The sequence below is a fragment of the Nycticebus coucang genome, chromosome 8, assembly GCF_027406575.1.
Source record: "Nycticebus coucang isolate mNycCou1 chromosome 8, mNycCou1.pri, whole genome shotgun sequence".
NCBI classification, from domain to species: Eukaryota; Metazoa; Chordata; class Mammalia; order Primates; family Lorisidae; genus Nycticebus; species Nycticebus coucang.
The window spans coordinates 22,937,197-22,956,550 of record NC_069787.1 but is presented as its reverse complement, the minus strand read 5'-3'; the positions used below and the strand labels follow the sequence as shown (position 1 = coordinate 22,956,550).

At 36.2% G+C, this 19,354-nt stretch overlaps 1 protein-coding gene across 3 annotated transcripts in view; it reads right to left on the bottom strand.

Moving 5' to 3' along the window:
• Positions 1-5,139: 5,139 nt before the first annotated feature.
• CNTN3 (contactin 3) overlaps positions 5,140-19,354 on the bottom strand; it is a 373,051-nt gene continuing 358,836 nt past the window's right edge. The window contains exons 21-24 of one of the 3 annotated variants that reach the window (XM_053599702.1): positions 14,448-14,560; positions 13,673-13,841; positions 7,792-7,887; positions 5,140-5,283 (exon numbers count right to left, since the gene is read on the bottom strand). In XM_053599702.1, coding sequence (XP_053455677.1) covers positions 5,237-5,283; positions 7,792-7,887; positions 13,673-13,841; positions 14,448-14,560 — 425 coding nt within the window. In that variant the 3' untranslated portion in view covers positions 5,140-5,236. Of the gene's footprint in view, positions 5,284-7,791; positions 7,888-10,938; positions 11,353-13,672; positions 13,842-14,447; positions 14,561-19,354 lie in introns of those variants that run through there. The other 2 variants (XM_053599704.1, XM_053599703.1) reach the window with 2 other exon arrangements.

Below are 19,354 nucleotides of genomic sequence, written 5' to 3'. Positions count from 1 at the left end.
GCACTGAGGAAGGAATGTATGGTATTCTTCTGCACCTAGGCCTAGCCTCACATTTGACTCTCCAATGGTGAACAATGACCACCAGAGGGTACTCTAAATTAGGATACCATTTTGCAGTTAGATCTTTTCCATAAACAAGAAGGGAAGTAATCTGAAGTGCCCTATGTACAGGCTTTCTTTTTCTCAGAGACATCTCCCAACTGTGTAAAACCTGTTAGATAGATACAGCTCTCCTGGCTGTAGTAATTTCCCCAAATGGCCAGGGATTCCCAAGAAAGATGCTGTCACCAACTAATTCAAACCTGCTATTCACTTCTCCTGCACCTTCCTCCGCACCTTTAGAAAAACCCAAGGAGTCTATGCCAGGAGTTTTTTCTGGCCTCATTGGGAACCCCAGAAAGCAACTGTGTCCTTCTTTGTGTCCCTTTGTCAAGACTGCCAGTGGTGAAAGGCAAAATATGCAGATATTTACTCCATTTTCTTGGGCTGATTTAAAATGAATCAAGGTTGATATAGAAAAATTTTCTGATGTCCCAGATAAGACATAGACATTCTCCAAGGCTTAGGGCAAAGCTTTGACCTCTCTTGGAGAGATGTAATGCTACTACTAGATCAAACTTTAACTTTAAATGAGAAGAACGAAGTCTTAGATGAAGTTAGAAAATGGGGAGATTTTTGGTTCATGTCCAATACTAATAGCAGGATGTCTTCTGAAGAAAGGGACAAATACCCCATGGGAATATAGGCAGCTCCTTTTGAGGATCCCAAATGGGACTCTTGAGAAACAAAGTGACTGGTGGTGTAAACATTGTCTAACATGTATCTTGAAAGGTTTATGTCAATCCAGGAAAATGTCTGTGAACTATTCTAAGTTGTCTACTATTTATCAAGAACAAAATGAAAGTCCCTCAGCCTTTCTCAAGCAGTGTAGGGAGGGAGGTAATGAGAAAACACATTCAGTTGACACTTGACTCCTTAGAGGACCAAATTATTTTAAAAGATAAATTTATTATTCAAGCAGCTCCAGACATTAGAAGAAAACTCCAGAAATTGGCTCTAAGCCCTGCTCCTAACCTGGAGAACCTTCTTAAAACAGTCACAGCAGTCTTTTATAATCAAGATCAGGAGGAACAGGAGAAAAAAGAATGAAGAAATAAAGGCAAAAAAATGATGACAGCTCTAGCAATAGCACTGTAGCAAACAGACACCATTCAGGAGAAGAGGGAAGCAGAGGAGCTCAGAACAAGTGCTTCCAATATGGTCAGACTGGCCACTTTAAGCCTCCAGGCCCCTGTCCAGAATGCAAGGGTGACCACTCCAGCCTGACCCCAGAGGCAAAGGCCTCCTGGGAAAGTGACCCTATCAGCCCCCCACTAGCCTGAGGGTGCCCCAGGCAGTTTCTCATGGCTCCAACTGTGTCATCACCCCTCAAAAGCCCTGGGTCTACCTCATCACAGATTGCCAGGAGATAAAATTTCTCCTGGACACTAGAGCCTCGTTTTCTGTACTCCTCTCTAACCCACGTCTTCTATCCCCCAAATCTGTAATTATATAGGACGTGTCTGGAAAGCTAGTTAACAAATTCTTCTCGCAGCCTCTAAGCTGCCATTGTGGAGAGTGGCTGTTCTTTCACATCTTCTTAATTATGCCTCAAAGTCCTGTTCCCCTTTTGGAAAGGGACTCACTAACTAAAGCAGGAACAACCATTTATGACCTATATTATGCTTTCCCTTATTAGAGACAGAAATTAACCAAGAAGTATGGGATACCTATGGATAGATGGAAAGATCAAAATATGCCCAATGGGTACAAATTAAGTTTACAAATACCACTGTCTAGATCCCCAGCTATATAAACACAAAGTAGATATCCAGGTAAAGAGTGGCAAATGGATTTTATTCGTGAGTAAAATTCTAGAATTCACCACTTCCGACAAAAGAGGACCATGAAAAGAATCAACTACAGTGTGAGCCTGAAGAAAACTTGAAGTTATTATTTAGAAACCAGCAAAGGCAGTGTTAATGTAGTTTTCTTTCAGAATCCCTGGCTTTGTGATTTCCCACCCGACACTATAATCAACCTCCTCCTCTTACTCTACTACCCTTGCCTTTTAATATTCTAATTAAATTTCTGTCTTCCAAAGATGATATCATCAGGCCACAAAACAGTAAAAATGTTTCCAGTCCAAGACCCAATTCTATCACAGACCCCTAGATCACTTCTCTCTGAAGAAACCCTAAGTACCTAACTACCCCATTTTATCATCACTCAATCTCAATACAGCAAGAGCAGTGAGATTAAATAGATGCCCATTTTTCCCTAAAAGCAGTTAGAGTTTCTACTTAAAGAGGGAAAATTGATACAGGGTTTCCCTCATCCCCAAGCTAGACAAGGACCCCCATTTTCTAGGTCCAAGCAAACAGACTCTTTCTCTCCAAACTCCACTCTCCATTCAGAGAAGTCAGGAGAAAAGCAGCTTTTCCATTATTTCATGTAAGCTGGGTTTCTTCTGGAGTAGACTTCCTTCCGTTTTTGCCCTGAGCTGGAAAGGACTACATTCATTTGTTACTTCACTTGTTCATGTGCTAATCAACATCCAAGTCTGCCAAGTCCCAGCCAAATGTAATTCTCAAGATCTCCCTATTTGCAAAACAGTATAAAACCCCTAGACAAAATGACCCAGAGTGGGGATTTCCCACTTGGTCTCCCTCCCACCCCCCACGAGAGGCTCTGGTGACTTTCTTTCCTTCTCTATGTCTAATAAATTCTGTCTTTCTGTCTTATCACTGATCACTGTGGTCCATGGGTTCATTCTTGAAATCACCTAGACCAAGAACCTATTGCAAAAAAGAAATCCCATCAATACTACAAAGTAATGATAAGTAGGAGGTGACAAATATGCTAATTGACCTGATGTAATCATTCCACAATGCATGCATGTATCATAAGATCACATAATATGTATAATTATTGTTTGTTAATTACAAACAATTGTAAATCAAATGTAAAAAAAGGGAAAAGAATCAGAAGATGCTGCTAGAAAGGACTTTGAAGACTTTCTATTTTCCAGCAGTTAGTTTAAAGGCTGAAAATTTTCCTGTGACTTTTCTGTTTGTAGGAAAGTGACAAATGTTTTAGGAAGTGATAAGCAGGCTCGGTGCCCGTAGCACAGTGGTTATGGTGCCAATCCAAGGGTGGCAGATTCCAACCCGGCCTGGGCCAACTAAACAACTGCAACAACAACAATAAAATAAAAAAAAAAAAAAAGAAAAAGAAGAAAGAAAAAAAGAAGTGATAAGCAAGCAATGTGACATTTGTCAATGTCAAAATCAAACTCTTGTTTTCAGGTTCGAATCTAGCTGGAATTCTCAAAAGCTTCTAACAGTTATGACTAAGCCTCATACTGTGTCAAGATGTTCTGCATGGCTTAACAATGAAAAAGTGATGGTACCTAAGAGTCAAATTTACTCTATTTACATACAAAGGCTGAGCTCTGAATATGCTGTTAGAGATGAGGGAGAAAAATCATTAAATGTTTTCCTATGCAAATTTTTTTCTTTTAAAAATACCATTTAATCTCAAGAAAGAATAATAGGATTTGGACCCTGGGACTCATGGCTTTAAAAACATTTACAGATGACTATTTGGGGGCTTGTTCATGAGCAGGAAAGAAGGCAGTTTCTCCTCTTTTGATCTCCCTTTGGAACCTCAGTGAAAGTTGTTGGCATCTCCTTTCAGTCTGGCATTTACCGTGTCAGTTTCATCTTGATCAGCAAGGAAGTCTATAAACAGAATCAATGAAAATGGTATAAAATATGGAATAATGTAGACAGCATTTAGAGTATAAGAAGGTAGCCCCAATCTTTCCATTCTTGCAATAATCTAGATGGGCGGAAAACAAAAACTGGATGTAAGTATGGGGTATCGAGGGTAAGTGCTGCAATAACCACTGTTTTAATTATCATGCCACAGAGGTGGGCACTTCTCACCTACATTTTATACGTGAGGAAGGAAAGTTAGAGTGGTTGAGAAACTTGCTCTAAAGCACAGAGTGAATGACAGATTCAGGACTTGTCAGCAGTCTGATTCCAAAGCATGTAAACTTAATCATTTCCCAAACTATCCTCTATTCACTTCAACACAACTTTCATGTAACTACTAAGACTAGATTGCTGAGCTCACAGATCTGCATAATTTCCTTCCCACCAATATGTTGCTCAGATCTGGAAAGTCTTCCCCCAGGCAAGTTCCCATCTGCAACGAGTCACTGCCAGTTGCTTGGAAGCAATCTAAGTTCCAACTTCTCTCCTCAGCAGCTGGGGCTTATCCAGCATCAGAAACACCTGTAGCCTGCTAGCTGCCTTCTAAACAACACGGGGTCTGTAAACAGAATGGTCTCTGCAGGACTTAATGAGTCTCATGTGTAGAAGTATAAGGATGTGTTGTTTTAAAGAAAATTCTCTTTGAAGGACTTTTCAGTGAAAGAGAAATGTTAGTGGAAATGAGTGAAATATTTTCAATCATTAGTGAAATATTTTCAATCAATATTTTCAATCAATAAACCTACCATTTATTCTCCTGTTTGCTTTTTCTTTAGACTCAAATCTTGATCCACATCCTCGGTACCCTTCCTTTTGAGAATTGTTTCATTACTATGAAATGAAATCTCCTGAACTATGCAACGAGGCAACAAGATTTTTCCCATTTTGATCTTTTCTGCATTCTTTAGCATCTTACAGAAGAGAGCAACAGGAAGAAAAAAGTGGCTTTCCTTCCCACAGAAGGGGCCTGGTCAGAGGTTGTATTCAAACAAATGTGATTAATTTTTGAAGGGAGATAGTTTTACTTCATATGGTAGAAGTAGCTAAAGACATTGCCTTTGGGATCGCTTCTTGTCCTATTGACTAAAATAAAGTGTGGAGAGCACTTCTGCAGTTTCCAGTCCCAACAGGACTTAATCCATCACTAATGGGCAGTGGTTCTAGCAGTTTCAAGTGACCGGCTCCAGATAAAAACACCAAAACAGTACTCTGAGTTTAAGATGGGTCTTTATTAGACACTGTCCACATGACTTCTGGAGAGTAAATCGTTTTACTCAACATATTCCTTTGTGCCAAGACTGTGTAAAAGTTCCTCAGTGTCTCCGATTCTTCAGACTAACATCCAGAACTTCTCGGCAGCTGAGACAAGCCCTTGCCAAGTCACGTGGCTTTTGCTTCAACTCAATTACTCTAATTCATGAAGAACATATTGAGTCATATTTACTTAAAGGCTGAAGCACTCCTAAAACACAAACAAAGCTTTTAATCTTTGATTGAACATCTTTGTGGATAATGTCCTTCTGGATACTATTGCTGGCTTCCATTTGTGGCAACATTCATGAGCTATTGGCCATTAAGGGCCTGCATTCAGAGGTTAAGGATTAATCAGCATTGCTCTGTAAGCTTTATAAATATAACTGAGTTCTCACAACGTCTTGGGCATATATTCTAAAATATTTTTCATTCTCACGTTCTCTCTAGCCCCTTCCCCTGTTTGTCACTAGAATATAAGCTCTCTGGGGTAGGAGTCTTGTATCTCTAGTTTCAAAACCAAACTGTGAAACCTTGTTTGAAACTCTGGATGGATGAATGAACCATCTTTGAGATAGATACTTGTGTATATTGGACAATTGATCTTAAAAAATGATCCAGAATTCAAAGCCTGATAATATCAATAAGTTATCAGACATTATCAGTTATCAGACATTATCAGACATTATCGAGTACCCATGAACCAAACTATGATAAACATTTTATTCAATTAGATCATGTAATCCTTCAGAACAATCCTCCAATGCAAGTCCTTCCAATGATGTCATTTTAGAGATGAAGATTCTTTGTCATAGAGGTGGCAGCATTCTTGTCAAAGGTCATAATTATTTAGGGATACAGCTAGGATTCCAACCCAGATCTATGAATTGAAACAAGTACTCTTAACTACTAGGCTACATTGCCTTCCTCACAAATTTGTCAACTTTCTCAATGTAGATAATTTACTGCTTATAACTATTTAAATGAATTTCACGATATCCTTTATTCTCCTACTAATCATTTCTTATTACTTCCAGAGGCAGAACAGAAAGAAAAATTAAGTGAACAAAATAGAAGACTGTCTGAAGAAATGGTGAAAAATTGACTGGTGTAATTCAACAAATGTATACTGAACACATAAAGGTAATTCCTGTACACAGAAAGTCCTGGGTCAGGATTAAGATCCCAATGAACATTTCTCTGCATGAAATGTTGCCATTCTTATTGTTTGTTCCTCTTTTTATTTTTTTCCTGAACTTTCCCAGGTAATATCCAATTATATGGGATATAATTCTTTCTCTCCCATACAGTAAATTAATGATCAAAATGGAATCATCAGATTCTAAGATAATTTTAACAGGCAGAGTAAGAATAAAAAAATAAAAATGCAGACTGACAACAGAAGCATCCTGTTCTTACAAGTTAAATTCTCTGTTAGTGCATTAACTAACAGTCCATGCAAGACCAAGAAGCAATTATCACCTACATGTAAAGCAATACACACCACATTACGGGACTGGACTCAAATAAAAACAGCAGAAAAATCTAATAGTTTAAATGAACCATATCCCAATATGTTTACATATTTTCTTTCAAAAGAATGGTATAATTTACTAATTACTAATTTTGTAATTGCTGCTGTGGGTTGGTTTTACCTCCAATATTTACTGAAGTATATCCAAATTATAATGAATAGCAGTGCAATTTTCATTTTTAAAAAGGGTAAAATACTTTAGCAGAAATGAACCTAATTAAGATTAATTTTAAATTAAAAATAAAACAACAAAAACCTGGCATTATGAGAACATGTGCCAGCAGGGGGGATGTTTTAATTAGAAAAAAGAACATGTAACATCCTAATCATTTTGTATTTCTTGTATGTCACTGAATTAAGCAGGTTTTCATAGAAAATGGTAAAATTACTGAAAAATTGAGAACTATTCAAAATATCTTCAAAAAAATTTAAAGAAAATGTATAATGAAAGTTAAAATATTTTAATACTTTTTACTTAAAGAATTCTAAATCTGTGTCAGTTTTAGCTTGGATAGGGAAGTAAGAATTGAGGAATATCAAAATTTACAATAACTAAAGAGAGTATTCCCAGGTTTTCAGTTCCCCAATTTGAATCAAGATCAACAAAAGCGACAGAATAAAGTATGTGACAAATTGATTTTAGAGATGCTTACTCAGAGACTCTATATCTGATGGATCTGATTTCAAGAAGGATTTAGATCTTAATCATGCTCAGAACTCAAGCTATTTCAGCCAACTGTCTGGGTTAGAATCCCATTTTACCACGCCCTTGCTAGGATGACTTTGTGCAATTTACTTAAATGTCCTGGGCCTCAGTTTCTTAATCTGTAAAAAGGGCTTGATTATAGAGCCTAACTGATGAGATTACTAGGAGCATGAATTCAGCAAAGGTAAAGTGCATGACTCAGAATCTGCCACATAGAGAATAAATGTATGTTATTTAATATCATCAACATTATATTTCTATGAAAAAATAATCTGATCCCAGAATGGCTTTACTCCATTTATCTTCTAGGAACTCTTGGAATCATGGCTTGCTTCCTAGTCCAATTAGATTAAAGAAGAGTTCTAAAAATATTGAAGCAAAAGCATCTTCAGAAGGATGTCTTTTGTCTTCCAACATTGTATGTTTGCCTGCTGATGGGAAAGATGGCTCTAAGCACTCACATACAATATTTCACTTACTCTCAGCCCTGTATGGGAGGTAGAAACAGTCACTTCGCTTCACACAAAGAGGACCTTCAGCACAGAGGAGTTGAGCATTCGCTGAAGATCTGACATCTGTATGGGGACAGTGTTACTAGTATAGTTCCCATTTTGCAGATAGGAAAACTAAGGCCTAAAGAAATTATGGAACTTAAACAAGATCACATGGCCATAAATTGGTGAGGGTGCTGTTCACATCAAGTCGGTATAACTTCAGATCCTTCCATAACAATCAGCCCTGCCTTTAGCAGAGAGGACATTTGCACTGTTGTAGTGATAGAATCTGTTTCTGCATATTCTCCAGGTTGTCTTCCTTCATCAGGGGATATTAGTATTAATGTACCAATTACAACTGCACTTGAATTTAAAATCTCTCTCTCTCTCTAACACACACACACACACACACACACGCTCACTCATGCCAAGCTACAACCCCATACATATTTTCCCACTTAATTATTTCACCTCTAAATACATCTTTCAATTCTCATGTAAGAAAATAATTAAATTGTTATTTCAACCCTCATTTTCCTTGTGTCAACAAAAGCATTTAAAGGTGTTTACTAATTAAATTATATAAAAACTAATATTTTTCTAGTATATTTTTTCAAATATTTAGAATATATCACAAGGATCATTTGAAAGCAAATCTTTAACACTGATACCAATGAGAAATTCTATGGAGAACTTGATAAGTTGATACCAATTTTTTTCTTATTTATATATTGGTTCAGGTTCATTGAGGGTACAAAGAATTAGGTTACACTGTTTGCATTTGTTAGGTAAAGTCCCTCTTATAGTTGTGTCCTGCCCTGAAGAGGTGTGTCACACACCGTAACCCCCCCACCTGCCTCCCTCCTCTCTATCTGCTTCCTCGACCCCCACCTTGAATTGATTGAGTTTTTCTCTTACGTGGGTACATATTAGATCATCTACTGGCTTCACATTAGAATTGAATACTTTGGATTCTTGCTTCTTCATTCTTGTGATTCTTTATTAAGAAGAATGTGTTCCAACTCTATCCAGGTTGATACAAAGATGTAAAGTTTCCATCTTTTTCAATGGCTGAATAGTATTCCATTGTGTCTTGTTAATCCATTCCTGGGTTGGTGGGCATTTACAGTGTTTCCACATCTTAAAAAATCGGTATCAACTGTTTCTAGCCGGCTATCAGGCTGACAGCAAGATGGCGGACTAGAGACATTTGATACAGATTTTAAAAAGATACTTATCAAAAATATGGGAGCAGTTACTTGAGATCAAACAAAGTCAGAAGAAACCAGATATACAGAAAGTAAACAGACAAAAGTAAATTTTCTGCTTCCCTTTTTCCCCCCCTCCACCCCATGGTTATTGTCTCAGATTTCTGATTTTACTGAGTCGGTGAGGTTCACAAATGATTTTTTAAATACCCTGTTAAAATGTGAAAAAGCTAAATGTTGGCTAAAAAAAATTTAAAGACATGACACGTTCAGCGTTAACTATGCCAGTCCTCTCCCCTCTCCTGTAGATGGTCTTCTTTGACCACATGACAAGTAACTATGCATGAGCATTTGATTTGATTGTTATAAATTTTATTAGAATAATAGAAAATAATACATACAGATAACCATAGGATACGCACACAGGAATTTTCAAGATTAATTTGATACTTTTCAATATGAAACAAAGTACATATCTCACGGAGATATATTGCTAGAAACAACAGGAAACAATAGAGCAATCATCTGGAAAATGAAAAGCTTAGGAACGTATTATAGGAATTATTAAATAATAAAAAGGTACAACCCCCTTACATGAAGCATAAAATACAGGTATTGGAGAAAGTGTCTCCCCAGTTTTTGACTGGAAATAGCAACAGTCATATGAAATCAACTGGTCATTCAGATTGTTTCTAAATATATACAGTATATACACTCCTTGCAGAGAAAGTTATAAATATTTTTCTCCTTTTTATATAATGACTTTTTTCTTAAGTCTAATGTCTAAATGTAAAGTCTCGCTTTATGGGTGATATCAGAATTTTGCTAAGTTTTAATCTTGTTATTTGAACTGTTGGTTTCAAATTCTGATATCTGTGGAATTATGCGCAAGTTCCTACAAAATGTGAAATTGGTAGGAAAGAGGTAAAAAATTGATTTTGCAATGTCAAACACTCCATCTGCTGATTTTCATATATTCTCTATTCTACATATTGCTATGAAGTCATGTCTTCAACAATTCTTTGAAAACCACATATTGAAAGACTGAGTCATACATATCAAAGTCAGCAGAATTGCCTTCCTTCCATTACAAATTTAACCCAGGAACTAAAATGCCTGCCAGACTCACTCAGATAGGTGGTGAGATTTCATTAAAAAATCATCTCTGCCAGCCAAAAAAAGGAGAAGATCCCTTAATGGAACTGGAAATTGAAATGAAGGTTTGTGTGGATTTTGTTTAATATTTGGGTCAAGATCCAGGTCATTCCTGATTTTCTCCTTCAGTTTTTAATAAAATCTGAAAGCTTATTCACCGGTGCGAAGGAAACAATTCCTTTTGAATTTTTTTTTTTTTTATTTTAAGAAAGGATAAAATGCAACCATTTCAATTTTTTTAATATCACTGAACAAAACAGAAAATATTATCTAGAATGTGGAATGCAAGCTTGAAAAATCCGGTTGGTCATCATGACTTTTATATAATCAAAATTTTTACTAACATTTGCCCAGGCTCATTGCATTTGTAGTAGCAAAGTACTTTTATATTTCCTTCTTTATCTTTTAAAAACTAATTTGTAGGGCAGAGACTGATCAGATGGGTATTATTTTCTCTACATTTTCTAGATGAGTAATTGAGAGGTACAGAGAAAAAAGCTATTTGTAAAGTCTTACAACCCTTTAGTAGCATACTAAAGAATGCTACTCCTTTATTCCATTGTTCTTACCATCATTCTTAACTCCAGAGCAGCATTTTCCAACACCCTTATGAATGACCTGCCACCTCCTTCCAACAGGATTAATTTTTTTAAATCTTTTTTTTCATCGTGGAGGATTTAAATAATCATTTCAAGAATGACATTGGTTAAGTCTGACAGATAATGCTGTTACAAATAGCATTGAAATAGAGTTTCTCAATGGGGAAAAAAGCGCGTACATACGGGAGTATGTGAGTCTTCATTCATAGGCAGTGCTTAAACTCTTAGCTTAAGAATATTTATATCAAAAGTCTGAAGTATGTAATATGTAAATTCCTTTGGTATATCAAGTTAATATTAAGGCATTTCAGATTCCTCTAAAAGGATTAACTTTTTTTTATTATATTCATATTGTACCTATAATGAAGTAGAAAGTTAAAAATAAAGAATTGAAAAAATCATGCATAATCACTGCATTTCATGAAAGCACTTCTTTTGGGGTAACCAATTAACTTTCCAATAAGTAATAAAAAGGAGTGGGTATCACCACAGGGCATTTACAATAAAGAACAGTACTATAGGCATATAAGTTGACATGGGGTGGACACTGGAGATGGCTGACGTGGATCCTCTTGCATCTATATCTGTCAAAGATGATAAAGAGCTCATTAATAAGGAGAGACCAATATGCAGTCAGGATATGTTTGTGTCCCCCAGCCAAATTCATATGTTGAAATCCTAACCCCTAATGTGATGTATTAGAAGGTGGGTCCTTTGAGAGGTGACTCAGAATCTGCTGGCACCTTAATCTCAGACTTCCCAGCCTCCAGGGGAATTGTTAGAAATAGATTCCGTTTGTTTCTAAGTCACCTTGTCCATGGAGTTTTATTACAGCAGCCAGAAGGGATGAAGGCACAGGTCCGTAGCAGTGGCTCTCCTATCTACGTTACCTCACAGCGTGAGCCCACCCTAGGATCATGAGTTGTTATTAGGCTTCATTTTAGTTACCAAAGTAGTACACTTTGACACTAGTTACCATGAGTATCTATAAAAACAGTGATGTGTTTTATGTTTTCTTAAATGATTCCAGGCTTTGTTTATCTACTATTATTTAACTTTAATTGAAACTGGAAAAACAACTTAATCATTTTGAAAATAATTATACGTGATTACAAACAATTCTGAGATAATTAGACGTTTAATTAAAGAAAGCTTCACTGTGTAAGGATCTGGGAAGTCTGTGCTTGTTCTTATTTTATGCATTTGCCAGATAAATTGTTACATATAATAAAAAATATCATCTTAAAGAAAAGCAATCAATAAAAGCTCCATTTTCACAGAGACAGCCTTGTGCAAGTAGTCTGCAAGCTCAGCAAGACAGCAGATGTCAGATGAAAAGGCTACTTTTGACTCAGCAGCCCCAAAATGCTAAAAAATAATGTCTATTCATGCAAAAGCAGAGAATCTATTTCTTTTAACAGTACCACTTTGCCCTTATTATAATGTTAACTCTATACCTTCACTATGTAGAGAACAAGAAGTATGAGTTAAAAATTTTAAAACCTTTCTCAGTTGCTTTAAATGCAAAAAAAAAAAATAAAAAAATTGTTTAAATCTAAGTTAATAATAATAAACTGACCTTAATTCCTAGTTTTGCTCTACTTGAGAAATGTCTGTAGACTAAGAAGGTTTTCACATTGAAGAATTTAGTTCTTAGATAAGTAGTAATATAGCTTAGTTTCAGTCTACGTATAGCTGTCTTTATGATTTTATAGAAAGATAAAATACCTCCAAGTTTCCTATCTCCCTTTCTCTGCAGTTGACAATGTCAGACATTTTGTTTTTCCGAGATTAAAGACAAAAGTTTCAATCTTGATTGCCCAATACTATAGCCTAGGCTGGTCTCAACGAATGAAAACAGGGAACAAAGTTATTTATGTTACTGCAAACTTTAGAATAGAATATGAAGACAAAGCAGGCTCTATAGTACTTAAATTGAGGCCAGAAAACTCCAGACCTGGGATTGAACAGTGAAGATGACATTTCTTCTACCATCGTGTTCATAAAACATATATGCCGAAGTCTATTTCTCTTAACTCTGAAAGTGTAATTTCTATAGGTTTCATTTGGATTTTGAAAAGTTAGTGTGAATTTCCTCAGCATTTACAGTTTTTTTTTTTTAAAGGTGTCTTTCGGTATGGCACACAAAAGTGCTTTATGACCTTAACAAAGGTCATCATTCTTTTTAAAAATTGCTAAGTTTTTATCTATAATTTGTAGGAGGCAAACAACTAGAATATTAAAGATCTTAAAATAGTGTATGGGTTCAACATTGTCCTTGAGAAATGCTTAGGAAATGCTGGCTTTTTTTTTGTTTGCTTGTTTGTTTGGGTTTTTGACAGGCTCTTGCTGTGTTGCCCAGGCTAACATGCTTTGGTGTCTTCATAGCTCCACAGCAACCTCAAATTCCTGTGCTCAAGAAATCCTACTGCCTCAGCCTCCCCAGTAGTTGGAACTACAAGCCATGTACCAACAAGATGTTTTTTTTTTAATTTTTAGTGGAGTTAGGGGTGTGTGTGTGTGTGTCTCATTTTGCTCAGGCTGGTCTTGAACTCCTGCACTGAAGGAATCCTCCCATGTGGGCCTCCAAGAGTGCCAGAATTACAAGTTTGGGGCCAGCCCAAGAATGCTGTTTTTATAGGCAATCCAAAGGAAAATTTAGGCATAGCTCAGAATGAGGGAAAAAAATTGAAATGAATAAAGTTTTCCTGAATATTTTTTGACATCTTTTCCTTGTGTCTTCATTTTCTCATTTTGCCCCACTCTCCTGGAGTTCTCCCTCACTCATCTCTCAGATTCCGAAACCTTCTCAGCATCTGGGTGAAAGGCATGATGGGAAGACTCACTTTTGGATGGCAGTGACTCTGATGTAAACAGAAGACACAGTGACTTGAACCCACTTACTGGTGATTCGTGGGATCCTGATCTGTTCACTACTTGTCCCATCCCCTCCATCTGTTGTGGCTTTGACTTCAATAATGTAGTCCTCTTTACCCGGCAGCAACAGCTCAGCTGAAGTTTTATTTGTGCTCAGTACTTGCACATTGTGTTGACTGCTAGTCCTATAGAAAACCTGAAATGCATGAACAAATACACTTATTTCTTACATTGCCTGTTTTTATTTTCTTTACTCTGAAACTAGCTTTTTTGTCTTTCTATACCCACTAGAACATAAATTGCATTCACAGCTCTATCCATAGGTCTTAGGTTAAGAATTAGAACAAAGTATTGTCTAGTTCTCAAAATCAAAAAGGTGGGGGAAGATTGAGCTTCTTCTATGGAAGAGTGAAGCTGGTTGGGTCTTGGTGAGGCTGAGAGAGAAGGTGGTGCCACGTAATTTGGATCTTGAATGCCTGATTAAGAAATCAAAGGCAATACTTTCATTCATTTTTAAGCAGTATGTGAGTGAACATCCAAAGTGCAAACTGATTAACACACAATTTATAAATATTGTGTCCAAAATTCCCACATGAGCAAAATTATTTAACTTAAATCCATATTTAAAAAATAAGATAGTTTGGAAAAAAATCCATTTTATAAAAAGCTTGATAGTTATGTCAAAATCAGATTATGGAAACCACATCATCAACATTTAAAAATATACATTTAAGCCTATCTTCCCTTGGTTAAATACTGCCAACAAGTAGGAAAATAAAGCCCTGCAAATGATACAACTTACTTTATATCCTGTTACTTCTGATTCATTCTCCATGGCTTTAACTTGTTCCCAATTAAGCAACACTTTAGTGTCTGTGGCATTCCAAACTACATTTCCTGGAGGCTGACTGGGAGCTTGAGATGCAAAACAAGAAATTGAAACAGATTTGAGCATGGGGTGATATGTTACGCAGAGGAGATAGTGGACTATCCTAGGAAGCTGCAGGAATGGGGCGGTATCTCTTTAATAATTTATAGAGTATCGATGGAAGCAGAAAAACTAAAAGTAGCTAAATTTCCTTTTAAAAAGGCATTTCACGTACATTGTGAGATAATTCACTTATCATACTCATCATATATTTTATGGCATTTCTTACTTACTACACTGATAACTCCCCCAAAACACATTGATAGTGGAGATAAGAAAATTCCTTTATCCGCCACCAGAGGAACACTTGGTGATCAGCAGTGACACCTGCTTTGATACACACACAGGCTGAGAAATTGCCAGATGAGCAGATTATATCCCACAAAATAAAATGTAATGATTTGAGCCAGCCTTCCACGACGAGACGGGCAAAACTGGAGGCAGTAAAAAATAAGGATTACTGAGATTTATTTTCATTAATTAATAGCCACACACATGAGAAATGGCAACAGAGAGTCTATATTTTAAGGTCTTTGTTTTCCAACTTTATTTTTTGAGGAAAATAAGAAAAAATACTAAAAAGTTAAGGAGAATTCCATTAGGGAATTAATGAAACTCTCCGAGGTTTATTAACATGGATTCGTAGCTTAGTTTTTTCTCGTGAACACTGGACTGTAAACACATGCAGGGTGTAGAGGTGGGAGGTAGTAGCATTTGTCAATAGCAACACAGGCTACTGAAAATTCAGTTTCTTGTCAATCATGAAACAACAAACGTAATTATTATTCATTGAGGAACAGCCTCACAAATGCCCCAAATAGTGCTGAAGTATGTTGTCTCGTGGGTTTAACCACAAAATCTGATTTGTAATGGGAAAATGATAGAACAGATTGGCTATCCAGAGAAATTTCTAAACATCGATTCATGCCGAGAGGGAAATACAGCTGGACTTACAGATGGGAAAAGCTCAAATACATTTGTGTGTCTTAATGATACCAGCAAACAAGACTGTGTTCCCTGTGGCTTCTTGTGCTTACTGTCTCCTTTTAAACACTATTCTATGTTGCTTCAAAATTTTGTGATCTGGTATCAACAAGGAGCTTAGGTCAGCTAAGATTGCCCCAGCTGCAATGCTTTGATAACAGAAATGTATAAGTAATAGCAGTTGCTTAGGGTTGAAAATACTAGTGACCATGTTCTGGCTGCTCAATCTAAATATAGGAATGTTTAATCCTTAGAACATATTCCCAGATTCTGTTATTCCCTGTGGCCTGATGGCACTATAAAAAGACGGATTTGATTTGATGCAGTTCAGAGACACTTCATGATGGTTTGTTCTACCCAAAGATTTAAGCTTGAGTATTATATAAAGTTTGAAGAATTCTGGTTGAATTACCTATTATAACACTGGCCTTGAAAGAGAAATGACTGCAAATATAACATAGGGGTTTATCCTGAGTAAGTCCCAAAATAGATGAGTTGAATGAGCTCAGCCTGAAATAAATACTTTTGAGATGACAAAAAAAAAAAAGAGGAAAAGAGAAAGGGGAAAAAAAGGTTTGTTCTATGCCTGACTGATCTTTTTGTACACAGTGTTTCCTGAGTATCAGATAGTCATGCACCATTTTGTCAATTTTGCTATTTTAAAAAAATTGACTCAATTTTTAAAATGAAAACCTCTATTTTAGCCTTATCTCAACAATGATATTTACATAATAATGAGCTTGATATGCTGGTTGCAGCATTTCCAGGGTACTCTCTAAAATAAGTAAAGTTAATGCTTCATTTAAAAATTATAAAAATGTTTGTGAATCACCTTTTTATCATCTCTCTTAATACATCTAGTATAACTGATACCACCTGGGAAATTCTGGATAAGATTAACTTTCCTCTCCATATTTAAAATCCTATCATTCCGTAACTATGCTTACATCTACAAGCATCTTTAATGTGTTAGGCATTTTGGAATGTTATTGATGTAATATAATCTACTTAATCCTCATTACATTGCATTGAACAATACCCATTTCTGTACAGAGGTCATTTAAACCCACCCAGAGAGTTAAAAAAAAACAAAAACAAAAAAGATTGTATATCCATGTTCATGGCGACGTTATTAACAATACCAAACAGTTAACAGATGAATGGATAAACACAATGTGGTCCATATATACGATGGAAAGTTATTCAGCCTTAAAAAGGAATGACATTTGACACGTTATAACATTGATGAACCTCAAGGACATGCTAAAAATTACATGAGCTACTCACAAAAAGACAAACATTGTATAATTCCACCCACATGAGAAATTTAGAGTAGTCAAATTTATACAGACAGAAAGCAGAGTGGTGGTTGCCAGAGGCTGGGGAAGGAGAAAATGGAGACTTGCTTGACAGGCACAGAGTTCTGGCACATGAAAATATTTCTGGAGACGTGCGCAGAAATGTGAACATACTTAACACGACTGGGCTGCATGTTTAAAAATGGTTAAGATGGTAAATGTTAATGTACTTCACTGTGATTAGAAATTTAAAACAATTTGCTAAGCTACACAACCAGTGAGAGGTACCATATGGATTCAGACCAGTACTGTTTAACTCCCCTGCTCCTTGGGAAGATAATGCTTCCTGGCCTCTCACAGTTGTTGGGTTGGCCATGCTTCCTTGCCTGTGGAAAGACGCATTTCCCCTTCTTATCCGCATCTCATCGGCATGAGGCGTCATCATAGATGGGACTTGCCTCCATCAATGGAATAGGATAAAAAGGCAAATGGGCCACTTCCAACTGGCAGCTCTAAAAACCACTGAAGCACATGGCTTGCTTTTCCTTTGTCATGAGACCAGCATGTCCCAGAGTTTGGCTTTTCCTTCAGTCTGAGTCCTGGAGTGAATGGATGAGCTCTGAATCTCTCTCATGATGGATGAGTGGAAAAGAAATGTGTGTAGTTTATTTTATTTTACTTTTTACTGTTTGGGATTCACTGTGGGTACAAAGAATTAGGTTACACTGATTGCATTTGTTAGGTATAGTCCCTCTTATAATTGTGTCCCACCCCTAAGAGGTGTGCCATACACTGTAACTCCCATCCCCTTTTCAAGTATAAGGGAAACTTCCAGCTACTGATGATAACAACCATGATCATGTAAGTCATCTTATTACCATCAGCTTACGAGGCAAAACCAAAGAGAAATATATATTACGTTTTGTACAATTACTCACACAGCAAATATATGTTTAAAAACATATATATTTTAATATGTGTTTCTCTTTCCCCACTTGCTCATTCCCCTATTAGAATTGAGTACACTGGATTCTTGCTTCTCCATTCTTGTGATACTTTACTAAGAAGAATGTGTTCCACCTCAATCCAGGTTAATACAAAAGATGTAAAGTCTCCATCTTTTTTACTGGCTGAAGATTTGGGGATTTGTCACACTCCAACCTGGATTAGCCTACTGTGATTTGTTATAGCTGTTAAGCAGTATTTAAATGACTGAAGTGACACAATGAACTTTGTAAAGGCATGGATCCCTGCAACCAAGTAGGAATGGGCAGGAAATACAGGATAGTGTATCTTTTCTAATTTTACCTTTAGTATTCTACCTTGTGTGGAAGTGTAACCGAGAAAGTGCTGAATTCCAAACTTTGCTAGATCTACCTTGATATGTATGTGGTTTACATTTTGAAGTATTTTGGGAATCATTTCTCTGCATTCATATCCTACAGACTTTTTTTTCTCTGTGAACCCAATTTCTGTTGGTCATACGATGCTAAAATAGAAAAAATGGTAAAAACTGATTCAAGTCTAGTAAAAAGGTGGAATATCATTAGATTTATAGCACAACACTATTTGACAGACTATAATTATTTAAGTAATTTCAAATGGTACAGAAAAAAATAATATCTTGAAAGGTTTTTTATTATTATTCTTTCTTATGATCTTCTGTGTATTTGATTTTCAGATGCCTCATTATCAGCTCTATATATAATTTTACTTATTCTGCAGACAGCTGCCTGTAAACAAGTGATTATTGTCAAATTACTGTGAATGGATGAACTGGGGAGCAGAACATATAAGACATATCCATCAATAAGAAAATGACCACATAAATTGTGGTGTTTATCACAATGGCATATTATACAGACACAGTAATAAGTATACAGGTAACTAAGTATACAGCACCATCTCCACTGTACAGGAGAAACATTCCATAGAACATAAGTCTGGAAAGAAAGACAATGGATATTAATGAAGATATTTCTGAATGACAGGATTATGGATGATTTTAATTTTCTTCTTTACAATTTTCTTTTTTCCCAAATTTTCTACACTGACTATTTTCTCTTTGTACAATAAAAAAGCAGAGGTTGTTAAAATGAAGAATATTATTTTCTGGAGTCTTCAATGGTGATGTCTCCACAGTGGTTATGGTGAAGCTGGCATTTACTTCCAAAATATGACATTTTAAGAACATATATTTGCTGTGTGATTAATTGTACAAAACAGTATATTTCTCTTTTTTTTTCTTGGTAATCTGATGGTGACTTACATGATTATGGTTGTTATTACCAGTCACTAGAAGGTTCACTTTATAATAAAAAAGTTCATCTTCACTTAAGATGATCATTAACATTTGTAGTTAAGCAGCTTAAACATGTGGCGTTGTGCGCAAGTAACCAAAAGCCGCTTCTTCCCAACAATGAAATATATTTGTCTCAGAATCATTGAAACTGTTAAATTAGATATAACGTGTTATCCCTGCAAATTGACCCAGTATTT